Raw genomic sequence first — 19,696 nt, forward strand, 5'->3', positions numbered from 1 at the left:
GAAAGACACAGTTTTACACAGAAAACCATACAAATACCCAAACACACCCACAGTGTTACAATGAATGAAGGTGAATGTCATGTGTGAGTGTGTGTACTCACCCTTGAGAAAGTAGATGGGCACATTGTAATGTCTCTGGACTGTTACGTGTTTCTGTTCACTTCACACAATTTAGCTGCAGTTAAATAATTGCTTTTCCTCTTTGTTGCTTATTATAGTAAAATGTAACTTACATAGCAGGGAGCCAAACCTGGAGGCAATTTCACTTCAATCTTTTGTGCAGAATTCCACCATGCTATACATCTGAAAAAAGTAGATTTCTTTCACAAGACACCTGTATAATGCTTTCACTTACATTGACAGAATGATATCAATCAAATTTCACGTACCTTTGTATTTTAGTAAATATGACAGATAAAACTAATCCAAGGCTCACGGCTACTACGCTCATGGCTCCAACAACCCAAACAGCCATGTGCACACCTTGTGTTTTTTCTGTGATGGAGCTCTTTGTTGCTATTAAATGAAATATACAAAACTTTCAGAGAAGGGTTTATGAAATTATTGTTCTTATTATAATGCAGTAGTTCACATTGGCAGATGTTACATTAGTAGTTTTTCTTTGGTAGCCACAGAAGCTTAAACAAAATTAATAAAAGTAACAGTCAAGTTTCACACTTATGAGAGCATAGTTTGCACAATCACCTCAAAGGAAAATGACTGTGAATGATATGTGGCTTTACTTTATTGTTTACATCTATTCATTATAATGAGTATTGGTTTGAATGTGTTGATTATGCTGACCATATTTTAAAGAAATATTTTTAGTTGCTTTCTTTACAACATTCACCAATGATAATGTGCGTTAACAGCACATGATGATTTGAAAAATTTCATGTGTAATTCTTTTCTGTATTTACATGTCTTCATACAGAAATTAGAATTTATCAACAAGTAAAATTCATTTATTAAAAAGAATTTTTATATCATCTCTAAAAGATGAATTAAGTTATTAATTGTTTCCAAATATCTTGTCCTATAAATTCAACAGCTGACAATCTCAGTTCTTTAACCTGATTGTATTATCTAACAGTGAAAGTTTGTTCATGAGACTGATGTACACTGCTGGAAAAAAATTACTCCCTTATAGAGTTTTCCAATTCACTCAAGATTCATTGTTGCAACAATTCATATAGAGTAAATGACATGATTACATTTAAAGATCAATAACATAATCGGTTCTGAGGTACCAGGTATCGACCCATCCTGAAACCCCCCTATTACTATGTGATGTAGCCTCCATGGGTGGCAATGCAGGTATTGAGTCTGACATCTAGTTGATCTTACAGATTGTGAATATTGTTCTGGGACATGTTATGTCACACCTGCTTCACCTCTTCACATAGTTCTGTAAGAGTTGTCAGTTGACGAGTCACACAAGTTACTTATCACCCCACGTGCCTGATTGAACACAAGCGAGTGTAATATTAATAAGGAAGAAGTTGAACCAACACAGAATGACATTAAAACGAAAAAATGGGAATTCAAACAGTGTTGGCAAAAAATACTTAACAGTTGTTCACCAAAATATATGTTCCCTAGCAAATAAGACCCAACAGCTAGAAGTGGAGCTGGAGTGTACAGAGTGCTCAGTTGTTTGTCTCACTGAGCATTGGTGCAATGAGGCTGAAATTAATCAATTAATCTTGCAGTCTTATAATTTAGTGTGTGCGTATTGTACAACTTCTATGAAGTGTGGAAGGTGTTGTATTTATGTAAAACAAAATTATCCATATAAGACCAGAAACGATTTAGGTGCAATCAGTGAAGAGCAACATTTTGAAATGGCAGCAGTTGAAATCAAGGACCAATACAGGTGTACGAATTTGATTATCTTATGTCTATACAGAGCTCCTAGTGGAGACTTCAACATCTTTTTCTCCAAACTTAACCATGTTCTTCACAAGATATCCACTCCAAAGAACCACATTCGCACATGTGGAGACCTAAATGTAGATAAACTGAATCCTGATGCTACATGGGACTCATTACTAAGTCTTGCTCAAAGTTTGAAATCTAGTTCCAATGGTTAACAGTGCAACAAGAGTAACAAAATACTCAAAGACAGCTGTTGATCAGGTACGAACAGATTTAGGCAAAGAAAACTGTGAGGTGGTGGTTGCAGAGCTAGGATTATCTGATCACTCAGGTCAAATCATTAATATAAAAGTGGCTCCAGAAGAAACAAAGAAAAGGCATATTTACAGACGAATTACGAATTTTTTCTAAACAACGTAGATATGCGTTTGCTAAACAGACAGCAAGACAAACATGGGACTCAGTATACTCAGAGGTAGATGGAAATTAAAAATTCAAAAATTTCATGACATTGTTTAAATTAAATTTTGAAGAAACATTCCTTAAATTGTTATGTCCATTATTAACAGCAGGAAAAAACAAGTGGGCCACAAAAGGCATCAAAAAATCGTCTGAAACACTAAAGTACCTGAGCTCCATTAAACACAGACAAACTAATCCTGCTTTCTCACTCTTTTATAAAAGATATAGGAAAACATATAGGAAAATATTGCTGGCAGCAAAGAGAGCTCATAACTCCAAATGGGTGCTCTCTGCTGAAAACAAAAATAAGGCAGTATGGAAGATTGTAAAGCAGGAAACTGGTACCAGGAAAATGAATCTGTCAAAATTGAAAATCAAAGGGGAAGGGACTCTAATAAAAGACGCAATATATTTAGCAAATTATATAAATGATTATTTTAGTAGCATAAGTAAAAAATTACAGGAAAATTTTCTAGCAGCTCCTCAGGTCAAAAAGCCAAATAATGGTGTATCACACTCAGTGGTGTTATTCCCTACAACACAAGAAGAAGTCTACAAAGCAGTCAGAAATCTGAAAAACAAAAGCTCAGCTTGTCTGGATGAAGTCCCCATTGCCATAATTAAGGACTGTATCCAGAGCCTACTTCCACATTTAGTTGATATTATAAATCAATCTTTCAAGCAGGGCTCCTTTCCAGACTATTTAAAATATGCTAAATTACTACATCTCTTCAAAAAAGGTGATGCAGGAAAAATTGAAAATTATAGGCCAGTTTCTGTAATCTCATGCTTTGCAAAAATATTAGAAACTATTATGGAAGATAGGCTAATTAATTACTTAAATAAATACAACTTACTGTCTGTTGACAAGTTTGGATTTAGATCAGGGAAAAGCACAGAATCAGCAACAGCACACCTCACAAAACACATTCTAGAAGCATTAGATAAAGGTAACTACACAACAGGTATATTTCTTGATCTACCTACAGCGTTTCATACAGTAGACCACAACATATTGTTAAATACCTTAGAGGAACTGGGAATATGGGACTTGTGAAAAAGTGGTTCCAGTCATATCTAAAAAATTAGAAGACAGATAACTGAAATCTCACATATTTCAAGTTCCTCAAACTATATTGTAAAGTGTACTTCAGACCCAAATTATGTAAATATAGGTGTCCCACAGGGTAGTGTCCTTGGCTCAATACAATTCCTCATTTACATAAATGACTTCCCACAGAGCATCAACCATGGACGAACAATATTGTTTGCAGATGACTCAAATGTTCTAATCAATGACAAATCACCAGATGCACTGAAAGAAAAATCCAAACAAACACTAAACAGTGTACGTGAGTAAGCATCCAATAATAAACTAACACCAAATTAAAAAAACAACAAATGCTGTTAACTTCTATGTCTGCAAAAAACCTTACTATAACAACTTTAAGTTAAACGATGAAACTATAGAATATGTAGACTACACAAAGTTTCTTGGTATGCATGTTGACAGTCAGTTAAAGTAGGAAGAACATATTAAAATACTTAGTAACAAAATTGCTACTTCATGCTATGCTCTTAGAATTCTGACTGCAATGTGTAATACTACATGTGCCAGATCTGTATATTTTTCTTATATCCACTCTGTTCTTACCTATGGAATAATATTTTGGGGAGTCAACTGTAAAAATATTCAAATAGTTTTCAAATTACAGAAAAGAGAAATTCGTAGAATAACCAAGAGTGGCAGTAGGGCTCACTGACTTGAACATTTCCAAAAGCTGGAAATCCTAACTGTCCCCTGTGAATACATTTTTCAACGTATTATGAATGTAAAAAAATATTGACTGCTATGTTAAAAATTCCTTAGTACACAGCTATGAAACTAGAAACCAATACAGGGGAAAAATAAAGTTAAAACTCCACAGAGCTTGTTGTACAATGCCGTTAAATTATATAATAAATTACCCCAAAATATATAAGGTACTGACACAATTGGAAAGTTCTAAACAAAACTAAAACATTTTTATTAAATAAAATCTATTACATAGTAATGGACTATCTGAATTAAAACACGTAGTGTAATTAAAGTAGTCTGCATTCTAATACACAAGGAAAAAATTATAATATGAAATCCAGAATTGTTCACAACCATAAGAAAATTACATAAGGATATAAAACTAATGTAAGATACCTTAAAAATGTGTGTAAATATTAATTTTATGTGTATAAATTGTAGGTATATTGTACTGTATATGATTTTGCTGACGAAATCCACACAATGTAAATTGTTACCTTGATTAATAAAGAAATCAATCAATCAATCAAACATGCTGACCATGGAAGTTGCTGCACATCTTGCAGAACATGTTGAATTTCATGCACAGTGTGTGGGCAAGCATTATCCTGTTGGAACAACACTTCCTCTTCCTTTTGCAAGAACAGCAAAAGAACAAGTCTAACAACATTCTGTTCATATCAAGTACTGGTTAGCCTCCCCTCCAGAAATACCAAACGTGAATGAGAGTTGTATTTTATCGCACCCTAGACCGTAAGGCCTGGTGTGGAACCAGTGTGTCTCAGATGAACACACTCAATGATACATAGCTCACCAGGTCTACATCTCAGGCACAAGTGACCGTCACTTGCTTGCAGGTAGATTCTACTTTAATCACTGAAGACCACAGCACACCATTCCATCTTTCAATGGCACCAGCCAAGCCGTGCATGCGATGGTGTGGTGTGAGTGGAAGATGGGCTAGAGGTGTGTGAGCTCATAGTTCCACTGCTGATAACCAGTTCATGTTGACACATCTCGGCTCACAAGGCCTCTTATCTATGCCCTGGTAGCTGTCTGACCTACCACTGCTGCTCTTACAGTCAACAAACCTGGTGGGAGTCTGTGCTGCATGAATGTTCTAGAACCTTGTCTGCTGGTGTGCAAATATTCATGTGACCACTGATATCAGCATAACTACAAAACTTATGCAACACACCCAACTTGTGTGGAAATTCTCTGAAAGGACCATCCTGCTACTCAGAAGTGTTGTTTGTATGTCTTCCTCTTGAAGAAGAAGTAGCTGTAAGGACATAGATAATCATTTACTTAAAGAATGAGGTGATGGATTTATCCTTGGCAGTGTATTGGAAGATACAGCATTCAGTGTGATCAATAACATGGAAACTGGCAATTTTAGTGCATAGGAAGGTAGTGTCAACAGTGATAATAAGTACATGGGTTTTAATGGTATAGGCATGGTGGAGAACTGATGAAGGAAATGGTTTTTGTCCTCGCATGGGAAGTTGGGCTGCAGGCAATGGGTTGGAGTGGCTGGTCAGATAGAACAGAGATTCTCTTCATGATAACACAGTGATCATTTACAAGAGGGCATACAGTGTGATTTGGTTTGTAGATTTTAGGAAGTATACAGAAGGTGGGTGTGGAGGGGTGGTTGGAATGACAAGGGAGATGGATTCAGGGGAGTTTTTCTGAGATGAGTATACAGATTGGAGGCTATGGTGACCTCCTGGCGGGGGACCATTACAACTTGGCTTGCAAGTCATAAAGTCAGACAACTGACAGAGACCATCTGACAGAAAATCACTGCAATTCATGACAACAGTGGTAGAGACTTTACCTGTGAGGAGAATGATCAAATCAAGATCTGTTTTAATATAGTGGATGGCTGCTCTTTCCTCTGTCAAGTAGTTAATGTTACTTGGAGGGACCTAGGGAAGGAATGTGAGGCCATATTGAAGATAAGGAATTTCTGGAAGTTAACTAGGAGCTTGTTGGGTAGGAATGGATCATGGGCACAACTACATGCAACTGTGAACAGATACAGTCAAAGTTGTATGTTATCTTTTGGTCAGTAACAAAACAGTTGTATGAATAACTTTTGTAGGTTGTGTTTGCAATGATTTCCCAATTGTTGGGGAGCAAGGAGCTGAATTTGGGAGAGGTGCCATAGAAAACTGGGATTGAATAATAGGAGTATCTTACAGAGAGGGCCTGAGCCATGAAAATTTCTTTCTCTAGAACTAGCTTTGTGAGGGATAGAGTCATAGTACTCAGCGCCATTTTGAGGGATAGAGAGTGCTGATTCTGAAGACTTGGAAGCCATTGTGAAATGAGCAGCAGACATTCATAATAGGTGAATTTATAGCTATACCATTGAGACGGAGAAGCCATGGGCTAGGCATCATGGATATTGGGCTGTGTTTTTTCTATGGATAGGGGCAATTTCCTTAGTTTTCATAGGCAGATGCAGCAGGGATTCACCAGCAATGAGATGAAGTTACATGGAGATAAAAAGAATCTGAACGAGATAGGGGAGGGATCATATGGGGTAAGCACTGTAGGTGCGCTAGTCACTGTTCACACCATGTCCCCACTAATTTCCCATGCCCATGTCCTTGTTGCCATCAAGTGCTACCCCTCCAAATGTCATTATTACCCAATATTCCTCATACTCATGACTATCTATATCTTTATCCACAACCATCTCTCCTTCATTGGAAAGATATATAAATAAATGCATAGCATAACCTTGGGCAGCAGCATGGTACCTTCATATGCCAAACCTGCTATGGGCCACCTAGATGAAGACCTTATATGGCTACCCAGGATCCTAAGCCTTCTATGACTAAAGTTCTGTGTTTATATCTTCACCATGTGGACACTGGGAAAGGACACTTTATAGTCATTCATCCACAGCCATAACACCTTATCCCCTATCTACTTCGACTGTTCCTCTTCAGCTCAGTGTGCCAGTTTCCTGGATGTTGACCATCACTTCAGATTCTTCCTAAAAATGAGCTCACCAATCAACAATATCTGTATATTAAAAACTGGTATCTGCCCCACACCAAAATGTCTGTCCCATACAATCTAGACACCCATTGACAGTGCACCTGCAATGAAAAACAATCTCACACTGAAGCTTTTACTGTGGCCTTCACAGACAGATAGTACTCTCCAGTATAGTGTAAGAGCCAGTCCCCTAGGTCAAATCCATTTACACCCCAGTTCTCAAACCAGCCCGACACACCAGCTGCATAGAAGCATTCTCTTTATTACTCAAGAACTGTTGCCTATTCTCTTAGTGACTATCTGCCACTGACTGCCCAATTGATCAAAATCAGTGTGTGTATATGATTCCCGTTTCTCTGCATGTGATTTATTGAGAGTCTCTTTTACTGTGAACAGCCTCCGATGACAAGAAAAATGTGTAGATCACTCTGTGTATAATGAGAGTAATAGAAGGGGTACACAGAATGACTCCCAGTATCCATAACATTTGGCAGTTGAAGGCTTATAAAGCATATTCTCCACTAAAATATTATGACATTCCTGAAGGAAAAGAATTTTCTCTTAGTGATTCAGCACTGGTTCAGAAAACATAACTTACATGAAATAAATCTCACTGCTTTTCACATGATATCTTGCAGATAACAGGCATATGTATCCAATACTGAATTTCTGTGTCATCTTATAACCAAAACAAAATCATATAGAATACATTTTAAGATAAATGATTGAGTCAAAGACAACTGACTGGTAGAACCCAATATACTGTATTGGATAATAAATTTTTGACAGAAATGAAATAAATGCTGGTTGTGTCCCCAAAAAAGCATAACTAGACTGTTAGTTATCTTAATCTGTAAAAAAGTTTATAAGATTGAGACCAGTAGCACTCTGAGATAGTTTTTTGATGATGATGATGATGCCATCAGGGAAGTATCATTACTGGCTAACTGCTAAAATGATATAATGACAATTGCCTTTAAATGTAGACAAATGCAAGATTGTACCCATAAACAAGAGATTAAATCCAGTAGCACACAGTTACAAGATTAATGGTAAATTTCTGGAACTTGCTAGATTATTTAAATAAATTTGTATAATACTACTTTGTGATATTAAATGAAGAAAAAAATGAAATCAGAAGTAAGGAAGATGAAAAGCAAACTTAGATTTGTTCAGATGGTTCAATGAAAGTGCAGCCTTCTTGTTGAGGGAACTGTGTACAAAATGCTCCTGTTACATGTTATAGAACACTGTTCCACTGTTTGGTGTACATATTAAGTAGACCCAACAGTGGTGATGAAATGAATTCGTAGATGCACTGATGGGATAGTAGAAACAGGGTATGACACATATGGAAGTCCAACAGAAATACTTAGGGAACTGAAACAGCAGTCTTTTGAAGAAAAGTCATAAAATTTTGTATGTTGCTTTTAGAGAATAAATATTTGAAAAATACTGTGTGACACTTACACTGTTTTCATCGCATATGATGCTTATGCACTATGAAAATAAGAGGAACTGAGGAGTGTACAGAGGCATACAGGCACTCTTTTTTCCTGACTACTTATGCATATGGGATAGGTGTTGTGACTCGCCAATCTTTCAAAGTGCCGCCGCGCAGTTACGAGCGTCCTCTACACGCGGCGCTGTCTGTCAACCATGCAGCACCAGCGCCACCTAAGCGGCCAGGCAGCCAGCGGCCGCTAGACTCGGACTCAGTTATGATTTGACTGTTAAAGTGTACACACGCCTTACTCTGTTTCATTGACCTGTAACTTTCATGTATTGCATCTTCCTTGAAATATATTTGTTCAACGTGAAATTATTACAATTGGAAACAAGGATGGGATTTTTCTTTTCCATCGTTGACCCACATGTTTCCATGGCTACTTTAGAGCATCGATTGCAGGGTCTCATAGAACAGCAAATGCTTCTCACAAATGCCATTCATGATTTCGTTGCAGCATGAAATGCGGGGCATCTGTCGCCGTTGCACTACCTCCTTTTCCTCCTTACGACGAGACGGCAGAAGACTGGTCTCATTACCAAAAACGTCTTCGACAGCACTTCTTGGCATTTCATGTTGCGGACGAACAAACATGAATGTGTTCCTTTCATGGATTTCACCTCAAATGTATCAGTTGTTGTCGCAATTGGCTCCTTTGAAAGATCCTGCATCTTTGCCCTTTACTGAAATGTGCTCACTTCTGTGCATCTATTTTCGAAAGCAAACGCATGCGGTAGCCTCTCGTGTTACGTTTTATCGTTGTCGAAAACAACCGAATCAATCCTATCACGCTTGGGCTGCTGAACTTCATGGCCTCAGTAGAAAGTGTCAATTTGTTACTGAAGTTCACAAAGAATCCTATGCCGATTCAATGGTACGGGATGCTATTATCATATCGACGCCCGACAAGGAAGTTAGGCAACGAGCCCTTCAGTTGGCAAATCCGACTCCAGATGAAGTCCTATACATCGCTGAGCCTTTTTAAATTTCTCACGCTGCTCGAGCACAAATAGAGGCATGGGGCAACCTCGGGGAAATACAACCTCTGTGTGATGTTGACGAAGCGTGTGGCGTGTCCCTGCCGGCCGACGTGGCTGCAGTATGCTCCCAACCGCAGCCTCGGCCTAACCGTAAACAAACCTGTAAGAAACTGCAGCAAAACCCACGGCAACTTCCTTCATGTCCGCGGTGTCTTACGAAATATTCATGAGAATATTGTCCACAACGTTGGGCCATGTGTCACAAATACAAAAAAAAAAAAAAAAAAGGTTCATGTGTCATCGGTTTGCAAATCCGACCGCATACATGATGTTCATGAACATGACGCTGATTCTGATTCTGTGTTGTTTGTCAATTGTACTTCTTCCCTTTCAGGGAAGTTATTCCTCACTGTCCAAATAGTTGGTCGAGATGTTCACATGCAGGTGGATACTGGTTCTGCTGCCACTATCATCAATTCTCAGACGTATCTTCAGTTGGGTTCTCCAATCCTGTCACATGTGACTAGGCAATTACGGACTAACAAAAACAGAAGATTTCTCTCTTGGGACAATTTGATGTTGAGGTATCTTACAAATCTGTCATTCGCACTGTTCCCACATTTGTGGTCAACCATAGTAACGTGGAGAATCTTTTTGGTTTATGCCTTTTGCGTTTTTGGGTTCTCTGTCAATATCGTCTCTGATGCTATTCCTTATGCTCAATAGGATTCCTTGTCGATGACATTTTCGTCCCTTTTTTCTCCTGGGCCGTGCAAACGACTTCTTTGGTGGCTCAGCCGTTGCATCACCTGTTGCATAAAAACGTACCTTTTCACTGGTCCGCGTCATGCGATGCGGCTTTCCAGAAATTGAAGACTATACTGAAACAGGCCCCATGCCTGGCTACTTATTGACTTGGCCAACATCTTGTTCTTGCCATGGATGCCTCTCAATACAGGGTCCGTGCAGTCCTTGCACACCGTTTTTCTGACGGTTCTGAACAACCCATTGCTTATGCCTTCAAAACACTCATGGATGCCCAACAAAAGTATTCTCAAATTGAAAAAGAAGCTTTGGCCATTATTTATGCTCTTCATAAGTTTGGTGTTTTTCTCTATGGATCCAAATTTCATCTTGTTATGGATCACAAACCACTTGGTTCCTTGTATCATCAATGAACGTCACTTCCCGACAAGGCTGCACACCGTCTCCAGCATGGGGCTCTTAACTTGTTTCAATTATGAGCTTCATTTCCGGCTGACGGCTCAACATGCGAATGCTGATGCACTGTCTCGCCTTCCCATGTGTCTGGCATTCAATAGGGATGAGCTTTTGTGTTTCCACCTGGATGTTGCCGAGCAGCAGGTTGTGGGCAGTTTCCCCATCACCGGGGACCAGCTGGCAGCCGCTACAGGTTCTGACCCTACCCTCTCCCAGGTTGTACGCTGTATTCAGAATGGTTGGCCAGATCATCCATTCGTTAAGACTTCTGATCCATTGCAGAACTACTATGCTTTGTGTTACTGCCTCATGGCTAGGCATGGTGTTATCCTCCTTTCCACCGAAAATGCTTCGCCACGTGTTGTGGTGCCTACGTCTTTGCGTGCTTCGGTCTTGTGCCTCCTTCACCAAGGGCACTGGGGTGTCTCTCGCACAAAATCTCTGGCATGCTGTCATGTGTACTTTCCCAGCATCGACACTGAAATCGCATACATGGCCGCTGCCTGCGGCCCTTGTGCGCTACAGGCCGCCGCCCCGAAGTCATCTTTGTCACCGTGGCCTTTGCCTGAGACCCCTACTCTAATTTTCTTTTATTGTCCGTTGCACGTCGCCAACCACCGCGGCAACCACCAATGCTCTAGCTCGCATTTTCTCTTTGGAAGGCCTTCCCTCTACTCTTGGTACTGATAATGGTCCGCAATTTGCCTCGTCCGATTTTGCGGATTTTTGTGCCCGTCATGGCGTCATGCAAGTCACGGCCCCTCCATTCCATCCACAGTCAAACAGTGAGGCTGAACAACTGGTCCGCACATTTAAGGCTCAGATGCCGAAACTCCTGACTTCTGCAGCTGCTGCTGAGGCGCTTCTCCAATTTCTGGCTTCTTACCGTTTCACCCCCATGGGCGAGCACAGCCTGGCTGAGCTCTTACATGGCCGACAGCCCTGCATGTTACTTCATCTTCTGCGGCCTTCCACCTCACGGCCACAGGTTCCTTCACTTGGACAGTTCACCGCCGATGACCTTGTATGGCTACGGGGATATGGCAGGTGGCCAAAATGGAGTCTTGGCCGCATCTTAAGACACCGTGGCCAACGCCTGTATGAAATCCATTTGGACACGGGTGTTGCAGTGCGTTATTCAGACCAGCTTCAGCCTTGTGTGCCGGCAACGCCTGTTCCGGGTGCCGCTACACCACCTTCGGCTCTATCTGATGCTCGAGATACTGGAATCTATCATTACTCACAATGCAGTCCTCTCACCATCATATCGGTGCCAGCACAAGAACTGACGCCACCAAGAGACATGCCCATGCAGGAACCAGATGATCATCATCTGTCGGAGCAACTCTACTCGCCTCCTTCTCCTACGGAAGAGGGCATGTCGCCCATGTCTCCTGTTATAACAATCGTACTTGCCACAATGGGCAGATTGGTGCACGAGGCCCCAGCAGATTCGACCCCCACGTCTCCTGTCATTGACCCGTTATCATTGGGGACACTTCCGTCCGTACAGTAAGCCTCGGCCAGTCAAACACCACCTATGGATGTTAGCAATCTACTGGACACCTCCATCAAGACCTGTGCAAAAAATTCAAAGGGGGGGGGGGGAACTGTTGTGACTCGCCGATCTTTCAAAGTGCTGCCGCACAGTTATGCATGTCCTCTACATGCGGCGCTGTCTGCTGGCCATGCAGCAGCAGCGCCACCTAAGCGGCTAGCCAGCCACTGGACTCAGTTATGATTTGACTGTTAAAGTGTACACATTTCTTACTCTGTTTACTTGATCTGTGACTTTCATGTATTGCATCTTCCTTCAAATATATTTGTTCAACTTGAAGTTATTACAATAGAACTGAGCATTCTTAACACTGATACAAAGTGATGACCACCAAGCACTGTTCAGTGTTTTAAGAAGAATATCTGTAGATGTAGGCTTCTATGATGTACACTGTTATTATAAGTTTAAAGTTGCAAGTCAGATTTTGGTTTATTTTTAATGGTCTTTTTTACATTGTATTGTTCAGTCTCTTTAACTTCCAGTGGCCATTACTTTTTATTGTGCATACCTGACTAGCAAGCCATCAGATGGTCATCTATATGAGCTAACCAGCTATCCTGCAGAGGTCTGCAAACTACAGTGGACTTGTCTTAGATGGAAAAACCTGTTTTCTGGATTCACTCTAAATTAACCCTGTGTGATGTGACACTCTTGTGCTACAATGTCATGCCTCCTCCCAGTTTCAATAAGGTGTAGCAAAACCCATATTTTTATAGTGGTGAGAGAATATTATTAATTATGAAACTAAAAATCCATTATCACTACTGTAATGATTTAAATAAAGGAAAGTATTTTTTACTTATTGCTTTGCAGAAAATTTCCTTTGTTTCACTCCATGGTCCATAGAAAGTATAATTTGATTCATTTTTGTTTACAGCTCTGATGGCAAGACTGTAACTAAAAGAAACGTGGTGACAGTCCGGCACAGGGATTATATACTGAAGATTACCTGAAAAATGGATAGTGTTGATGAAATCCACAGAATAATACTTAATTATACATATTTTTGTATATTCACTATGTTACATCTTACTTGTTAAATAATTAAAGTGATTTACACACAGAAATAACTATATGCTCTTCTTGTTGCATGTGAATGACCTCCCATTCTCCTTCAACAAATGACATAAATAGTTATCTTTGCTGTTAATGGAAACATTATTGTTAATCTAAACAGAGTAATATCAACATAGGAAACCAATGGCTTTCTGAATGTCATTGACTTTCATGATGACAGTACATTCAGTAAATACATTTTTATGCTGCAATGTAACATCAAAGTCACATGAAGTCAAAGGGCAGGACATTGGGACGCTCCAAAAATTAAAAGATTCACTAAATGTGTAGAAATACCAGCATTCTAAACATATAGATACTCTAGTCTGTTTGTAAACGAAAGTGTTTGACCCTCATCCATATTTAAAGGCCAACCATTTCAAAATGGTTCTTAAGAAATACAGGGAATGAGCGTGCTTATAATTTTAATGTGGTGTAAGGTGTATGTTTCATCATCTCTATTTGCTGAAAGTTATGGTCATAATACACAATGAAAAGTCTTCATTGCTTATAGGGTGTTGTGAATCTTCTGTTGGTGTAACATACAGTTTCAAAATGCTGTAAACAAAAGAACCTTTGCTCAGAATGACATCCAACTTGAATGGAATATTATTGAAGAAGGGAGAAATATTATGGAAACAAAAAAATTTAACAAGATGGTGCTCTAAGCATCATAACATAAATGAGTTCAGCTACAAATGACAGATGAATTGCAACACATCAGCAATGGTGTGAGTTGCACATTGAACCAAGTGTGCTGTGCAATGTGCCCACAAGTATGGCATTCAAAAATTGTGAAACTGTTAGTTAGGTAAGCCCATCCACCATGGTAAGGTCATACCACATTGGATGGGAAAACTTGGTTTTTAGTTGTACGGAGGCCAAAAACTGCATAAAAAGTGACGATGAAAATGGTTTTTAATTGTCATGAGACTGGCGCATGACTTTTTGACATACTCTCCACTGTTTTCTGCCACAAGTTAAAATCAAGGGACAGCATATTCCACAATGGACTGGAGTGTCTAAGGGGTCACATCCAGAACATGTTGCACAATTTGTGCCTTCAGTTCGGTTATATTTTTAATAAGGGCAATGAACACAGCATATCTCAGATTATCCCACACCCAGAAGTCACATGGCTTTAAGAACAGTTGATCTAGATGACCAGGCTGTAGGGAAATGATGGCTGATAATTCTAGCATTTCCAAAATGCCTCTGCAGTAGCTCCTTCTTTGGCTGTGCAACGTCAATGTGAGTGCTATCTCACATAAAAGTTATCCTACCCACACATCCACATTGTAGAAGGGTTGTAATGGGTCTGCTGCATAAAAGACTCTCATAGAATTTACCAGTGGTGGTACAGGTAATAGAATCTACAGGAATCACCTTCTCAAAAAATACAATGATGGAAAAAAATCACAACACCAAAAAATAATTAAAATATAGTAATGAAATTTTGGGACTGAATTTATCTAGGTAACATATTTAAGTGATTAACATTGCAAGATCATATGTTGATGTAATCATGAGATAAGCCATTTCATATGTGAAATTCTGATATGTTAATAGCCAGTGTAACTGCTAGAATGTTGAATGCAAGAATGCAAATGTGCATGTATTGTGTTGTAAAGGTCATGGATGGCAATTTGTGTGATGGAGGTCCATGTTTGTCTTACTGGCAGATCAACACATAGCAACTCCTGAACATGGGTAAAGACTGCAATGCAGGACATTTCATAGAATTTTGTGCACCATGTTCACAGGCATGTCCAATATTCAGGCAATTCCTCATGTAATGCATGTTGATGTACTCATCTCTCAGACCCTTCTGCAATGCTATTGACACATTTTCTATTGGTGCAGGATCAATTGTTTCCCTCCCTCTGCCACATTGCACATCAAAGGAATCTGTCTTTTCAAATTTCGTAATAATTTTCTCTACAAACTTGACAGACATCAGACCAAAGCTCTTTTCATACCCTTGAGTTTCCAGAACTTCTGCAGAACTACTGGTGCACGCTCACCATTCTTGTAAATAGCTTTACCAGCAGCATATGATGCTCCATTGAGACAGTCACATTGAGCATTTAAGACACAAAATGAGGAATAGCCATGTACTCCACATCTTTTATTTTACATATTCTGCAACTTACAGTGTCATTTAGTGTTAAAATTTTCATTAACTTTTTGTTTGTTTCCATAATGTTTCATTGACAATATTGCATTAAAATTTGATGTCATTCTGAGGAGTGATTTTTTTACAGTGTTTTGAAACTGGAACTTTAATTACAATCACCCTGTACATAACATTGTCGGTTAATAGGAGGTACTTTTGCATGTTCACAGGAACTCCTGATTCTTATGGCATGATCCTATATGTACATCTCATAGCCATTTAAAATATCATATGGCACCTGTCTTTACTGGATGACAGCCAGGGCCTACCTTCAGATACAGGGGAAGAAAAATTCGTTGACTTCACAGTGTCATTCCTTGCCTGCTAGCAGTACAGGAATATCTGTAAGAAGATTTTCTTTTTGTGCATCTTTTCAGAGGAAAATTGATGTAAAAAGATGACAATTTTTCAACAATATAATCACTTGTTTGACAAATATATTGATTCAATAGATCGTAACAATGCTGCCTGATTATTGTAGCTAGTAGAGTTTTGTCCACAATGATCTTATTCCAGTTTTTTTTGTACCCCCTCATATACTACAGTATTAATAAACAGAACAAAATTAGCAACAAAAGAAAATAACACTGATTTTGGAACTGAATTGAGCTCATCATCTTGAGATTCTAATACAAAACTGTGCCCACTATAGTATCTGGGCAGCATTCAGCAGTGTTATGCTATATTGAATGAAGATATTTGTCATACCTGTGATTACACTGCTTAAAATCCATTTCCTACCAAAAATATCTAAGAGATGGAATTTTGTTGGAGATGTATTTCTGTTGCCATCAGGAAAAAATCATTCTGTGAAGTATGAGTACATGATTTTTTCCTCATTGAGTACAATAGTTGCAATGGTGATTTGAACATTAAGAAGAAAGAATCTGCAACTCATCATTCACCTCATTCACCCCATAACCTTGTGAAATGTTGTTTATTACAACAGAAATTCCATTGTGCAAAAAATCCAAAATTGCTTCACAATCCTTCCTGTAGAGTTTTGTCACCAGTGCCTAGGTGTAGAAATAGAGATATCTAGCACCTAACAGCTCACTCATTGCACCCAGACCATAGTTAACTGGAAACGTTTCTCATAAACAGTGTGTCCTGACTTGCCCGGTGAACTTTTATCTTTATCACAAACTCAAAAACATATTAAAAGGGTACAATTATCCAGAGCAAATATTTTATTTATAAAAAATGACGAAACATCTTTAAACACAAATGAAAGTTATTTTGAGGGTATATCTGAACAATACGACAAATGTTTGCAATGTTGGCTCAGCAGTGGATATGAATAATTTGCCACAGTTTAAAATGTTGAAAGATAAACTATAAAATATTTAGAACATAAATTTGTATTTCATTTGTATTTTTCTCGTAACTTAAGAAGTTATTGAGATGCAATGATCATTGACACATATTGTGCATTGATCCCCAAGATGAAACAAACAAACAAACTGACCCTGACATGCATAAATATTTACTCAAGTCCCACATATTTTATGTTACCTAAAGTTCTGACAGCTGATTAATAAATATGAAGAACGGTACTTCACCCTGTTCCCACCTTTACATTTAAAAAAGTTTAAAAGTCTGTCTTTCACTTCAGTTACTTGTGTATAAGCGGACTTTTTTTTCAAATGATGCCACAGAGGTAGAGGAAATCAATAAGATAATACCAAAACACCAAAGAGAAACCACTCTTTCGTACACTTTCAGAATGTCTTAGTTTAATAAAAGTGACAATTTCTCATTGCACAGCAGAAAAGGATTTATGACATCAATCCATTGTCACTTAAATCTATATGATGACTTTGGTCATACATTGAAACAGAAATGGGAAGAATTATGTATGAAGTGATTTTGTAATTGGAATGACATATAATCTATACCGACAATGATGCATTCTGAAATCAGTATTATCAAGATTTTATGTTTTGTCTTAATGTCTACAATCATATGGGCCTATGGGAGAGAAGTTCCTTTTTGAGAGAGAACAAAATGCCAACTTTTATGGTATTCCTTTGGCATAATTTCTAAAGCTTAATGTTGTTTCCATATCCAAAACACAGTTTTCTACAGAAATTATACTTCATGACAGAACTACATCACCAAAGTAGATAGACTCTAGAAAATGTTTAATCCCATAAAAATGTACTGCTGTCATTTTTAAGCTGATGGCACAATTAGCTCCTTGGGACCAAGTCAGATTTAATGGTAGTAGTAAAGCTGTGATGGTGGGTCCTAAAGTGTGCCTGCATTGCTTAGTTGGTAGATCACTTGGCCACAAACAGTAGAAGTCCCAGGTTCAAGCCTCTGTCCAACACACAGTTTTGTTCTGTCAGGAAGGTTCAGATCAGTACCCATTCCACTGCAGAGTGGAAATTCATACTCAATATAAGAAGTGGTTTAGCTTAACAGATCTTCAATGTGCATAACCTTTATGCAGCAGACCCATTAAGAGGAGAATACAGGTATTCATTGTGTGATGAAAACTAGGAAGTCCATCAATGGAAAGCTATTATACACATCAGTTTTGTACAGCGTGTATAGCTAATATTCTTTGAGTGCCAATCATTTTCTTTCAAGAAAATATTGCACACCGTTTAAAACTCCATGTCCAAATGTCAGACTAATTGGGAATAAAAATTTACAATGAAATAGAGGACAGTAATATGTTTCACATGTAGCTTGGTTCACTGAAAAGATTTCTCTTTACTCTCCTGATTGAAAAGTGTCATTATTCTGTTGAAGAATTTCTTGAGGAGAATTTCATAGTTTCAAAAAGGAAATTACACATTTTTGTAGACTGGGAACTATTGTATTTCTTTGTGCAGCAGTATCTCAGAAATTTATATAAAAGAAGATAAACTTTTGTATTTCTCTTAAAAGTGTGTAAAGCTTGACATGTTTTCTGCACATGAAATCAAATGATTTGAAAGTTGTATGTCATGAGACAAATAAATCACATTTCACAAGTGGATAGTTTCATCAAGTGTGCATTATCCAAATGTGTTTTCTTCATAGTTCTCTGTAATGATTAGAATGACCCAATTTTATGATCTCAAAGTCCAAGTACAGGCCTTAATAAAAATAACATCACTTTTTCTTGTCAACTGTACAAAGGCTCTCATTAACTAGACACCATTTTTGTGCATTATCATTGTTCCTGTTTCACAGGGTCATCTTCTTGAGCACCATCACAGCCTAGCTGTCTAGCTGACATGTGATTTCCTACAGAGTGTGGATATTGTATTTAACACTGCCAAAAATTAAGTTGCTGGATGCATGATGAGAGAGTTTGTTGCTACTTACTGTAGATTAAGCAGATTTAGCCATGCTTTCTTTTAATTCAGTTTCCACTGTTTCTAAATGAATAAGTGAGAGCAATGTTAGACTTCCAAACATTTAAGACCTATGTTTTCATGACCAGATACAGCTGCATATCCTGGAATATTTGTGTGGCTGTCATTGCCAAATTAATAATGTTATTGCAGAGATGGCATTAAACTATGGAGCCAATAGTGCAGAAACTTATGACTTACTAAATATTGGCTATGTAATTTATTACAATGTGTGAAGCAGCAGCTGTTATAGTAATTGTGACAAGTGAGAATTTCTGTGCTGTATCAAACAATTTCTTATTACTTGCACGGATTGCACGCATATGTAGTAAAAATAGCAGCTCACATTTATAAATGAAGTGAACATCAATATCAGAACACAACTCAACCTATGCTGTAAGAGTTTAAATACTTCCTGGAACAGTAAATGATACTGAGGTTCTCTGATGTTACATTCGATCATATCACTGAGTCAGTCTGTGCTGTTATTCATGTTAGAATCATAAATACTGTGTGTAACACTTGCACAATTTTTTTATTTCCACAATTAATGTCCTCAACATGGCTTCCAACCAGCTTCTTATTGTCTAAAAATGATAACCAGTCTCCACAAAAATATTCTGAAACTTCACTAATGCCATATGATGTACGGTTTGAGAACATTAGAATCATACATTATAACTGATAATAATGTA

The 19,696-nt window shown here is 38.3% G+C and overlaps 1 protein-coding gene across 2 annotated transcripts in view; it reads right to left on the reverse strand.

Annotated features, from left to right (window-relative positions):
* The window catches only part of LOC126299280 (cytokine receptor-like), a 431,253-nt gene that overhangs the window by 57,928 nt on the left and 353,629 nt on the right, over window positions 1-19,696 (reverse strand). For both annotated transcript variants that reach the window (XM_049991064.1, XM_049991063.1), the window contains 3 exons: window positions 13,219-13,368; window positions 390-516; window positions 234-303 (listed from right to left, as the gene is read on the reverse strand). In XM_049991064.1, the coding sequence (XP_049847021.1) occupies window positions 234-303; window positions 390-516; window positions 13,219-13,368 (347 nt within the window). The remainder of the gene's footprint in view (window positions 1-233; window positions 304-389; window positions 517-13,218; window positions 13,369-19,696) is intronic.

The sequence above is a fragment of the Schistocerca gregaria genome, chromosome X (assembly GCF_023897955.1).
Source record: "Schistocerca gregaria isolate iqSchGreg1 chromosome X, iqSchGreg1.2, whole genome shotgun sequence".
NCBI lineage: Eukaryota > Metazoa > Arthropoda > Insecta > Orthoptera > Acrididae > Schistocerca > Schistocerca gregaria.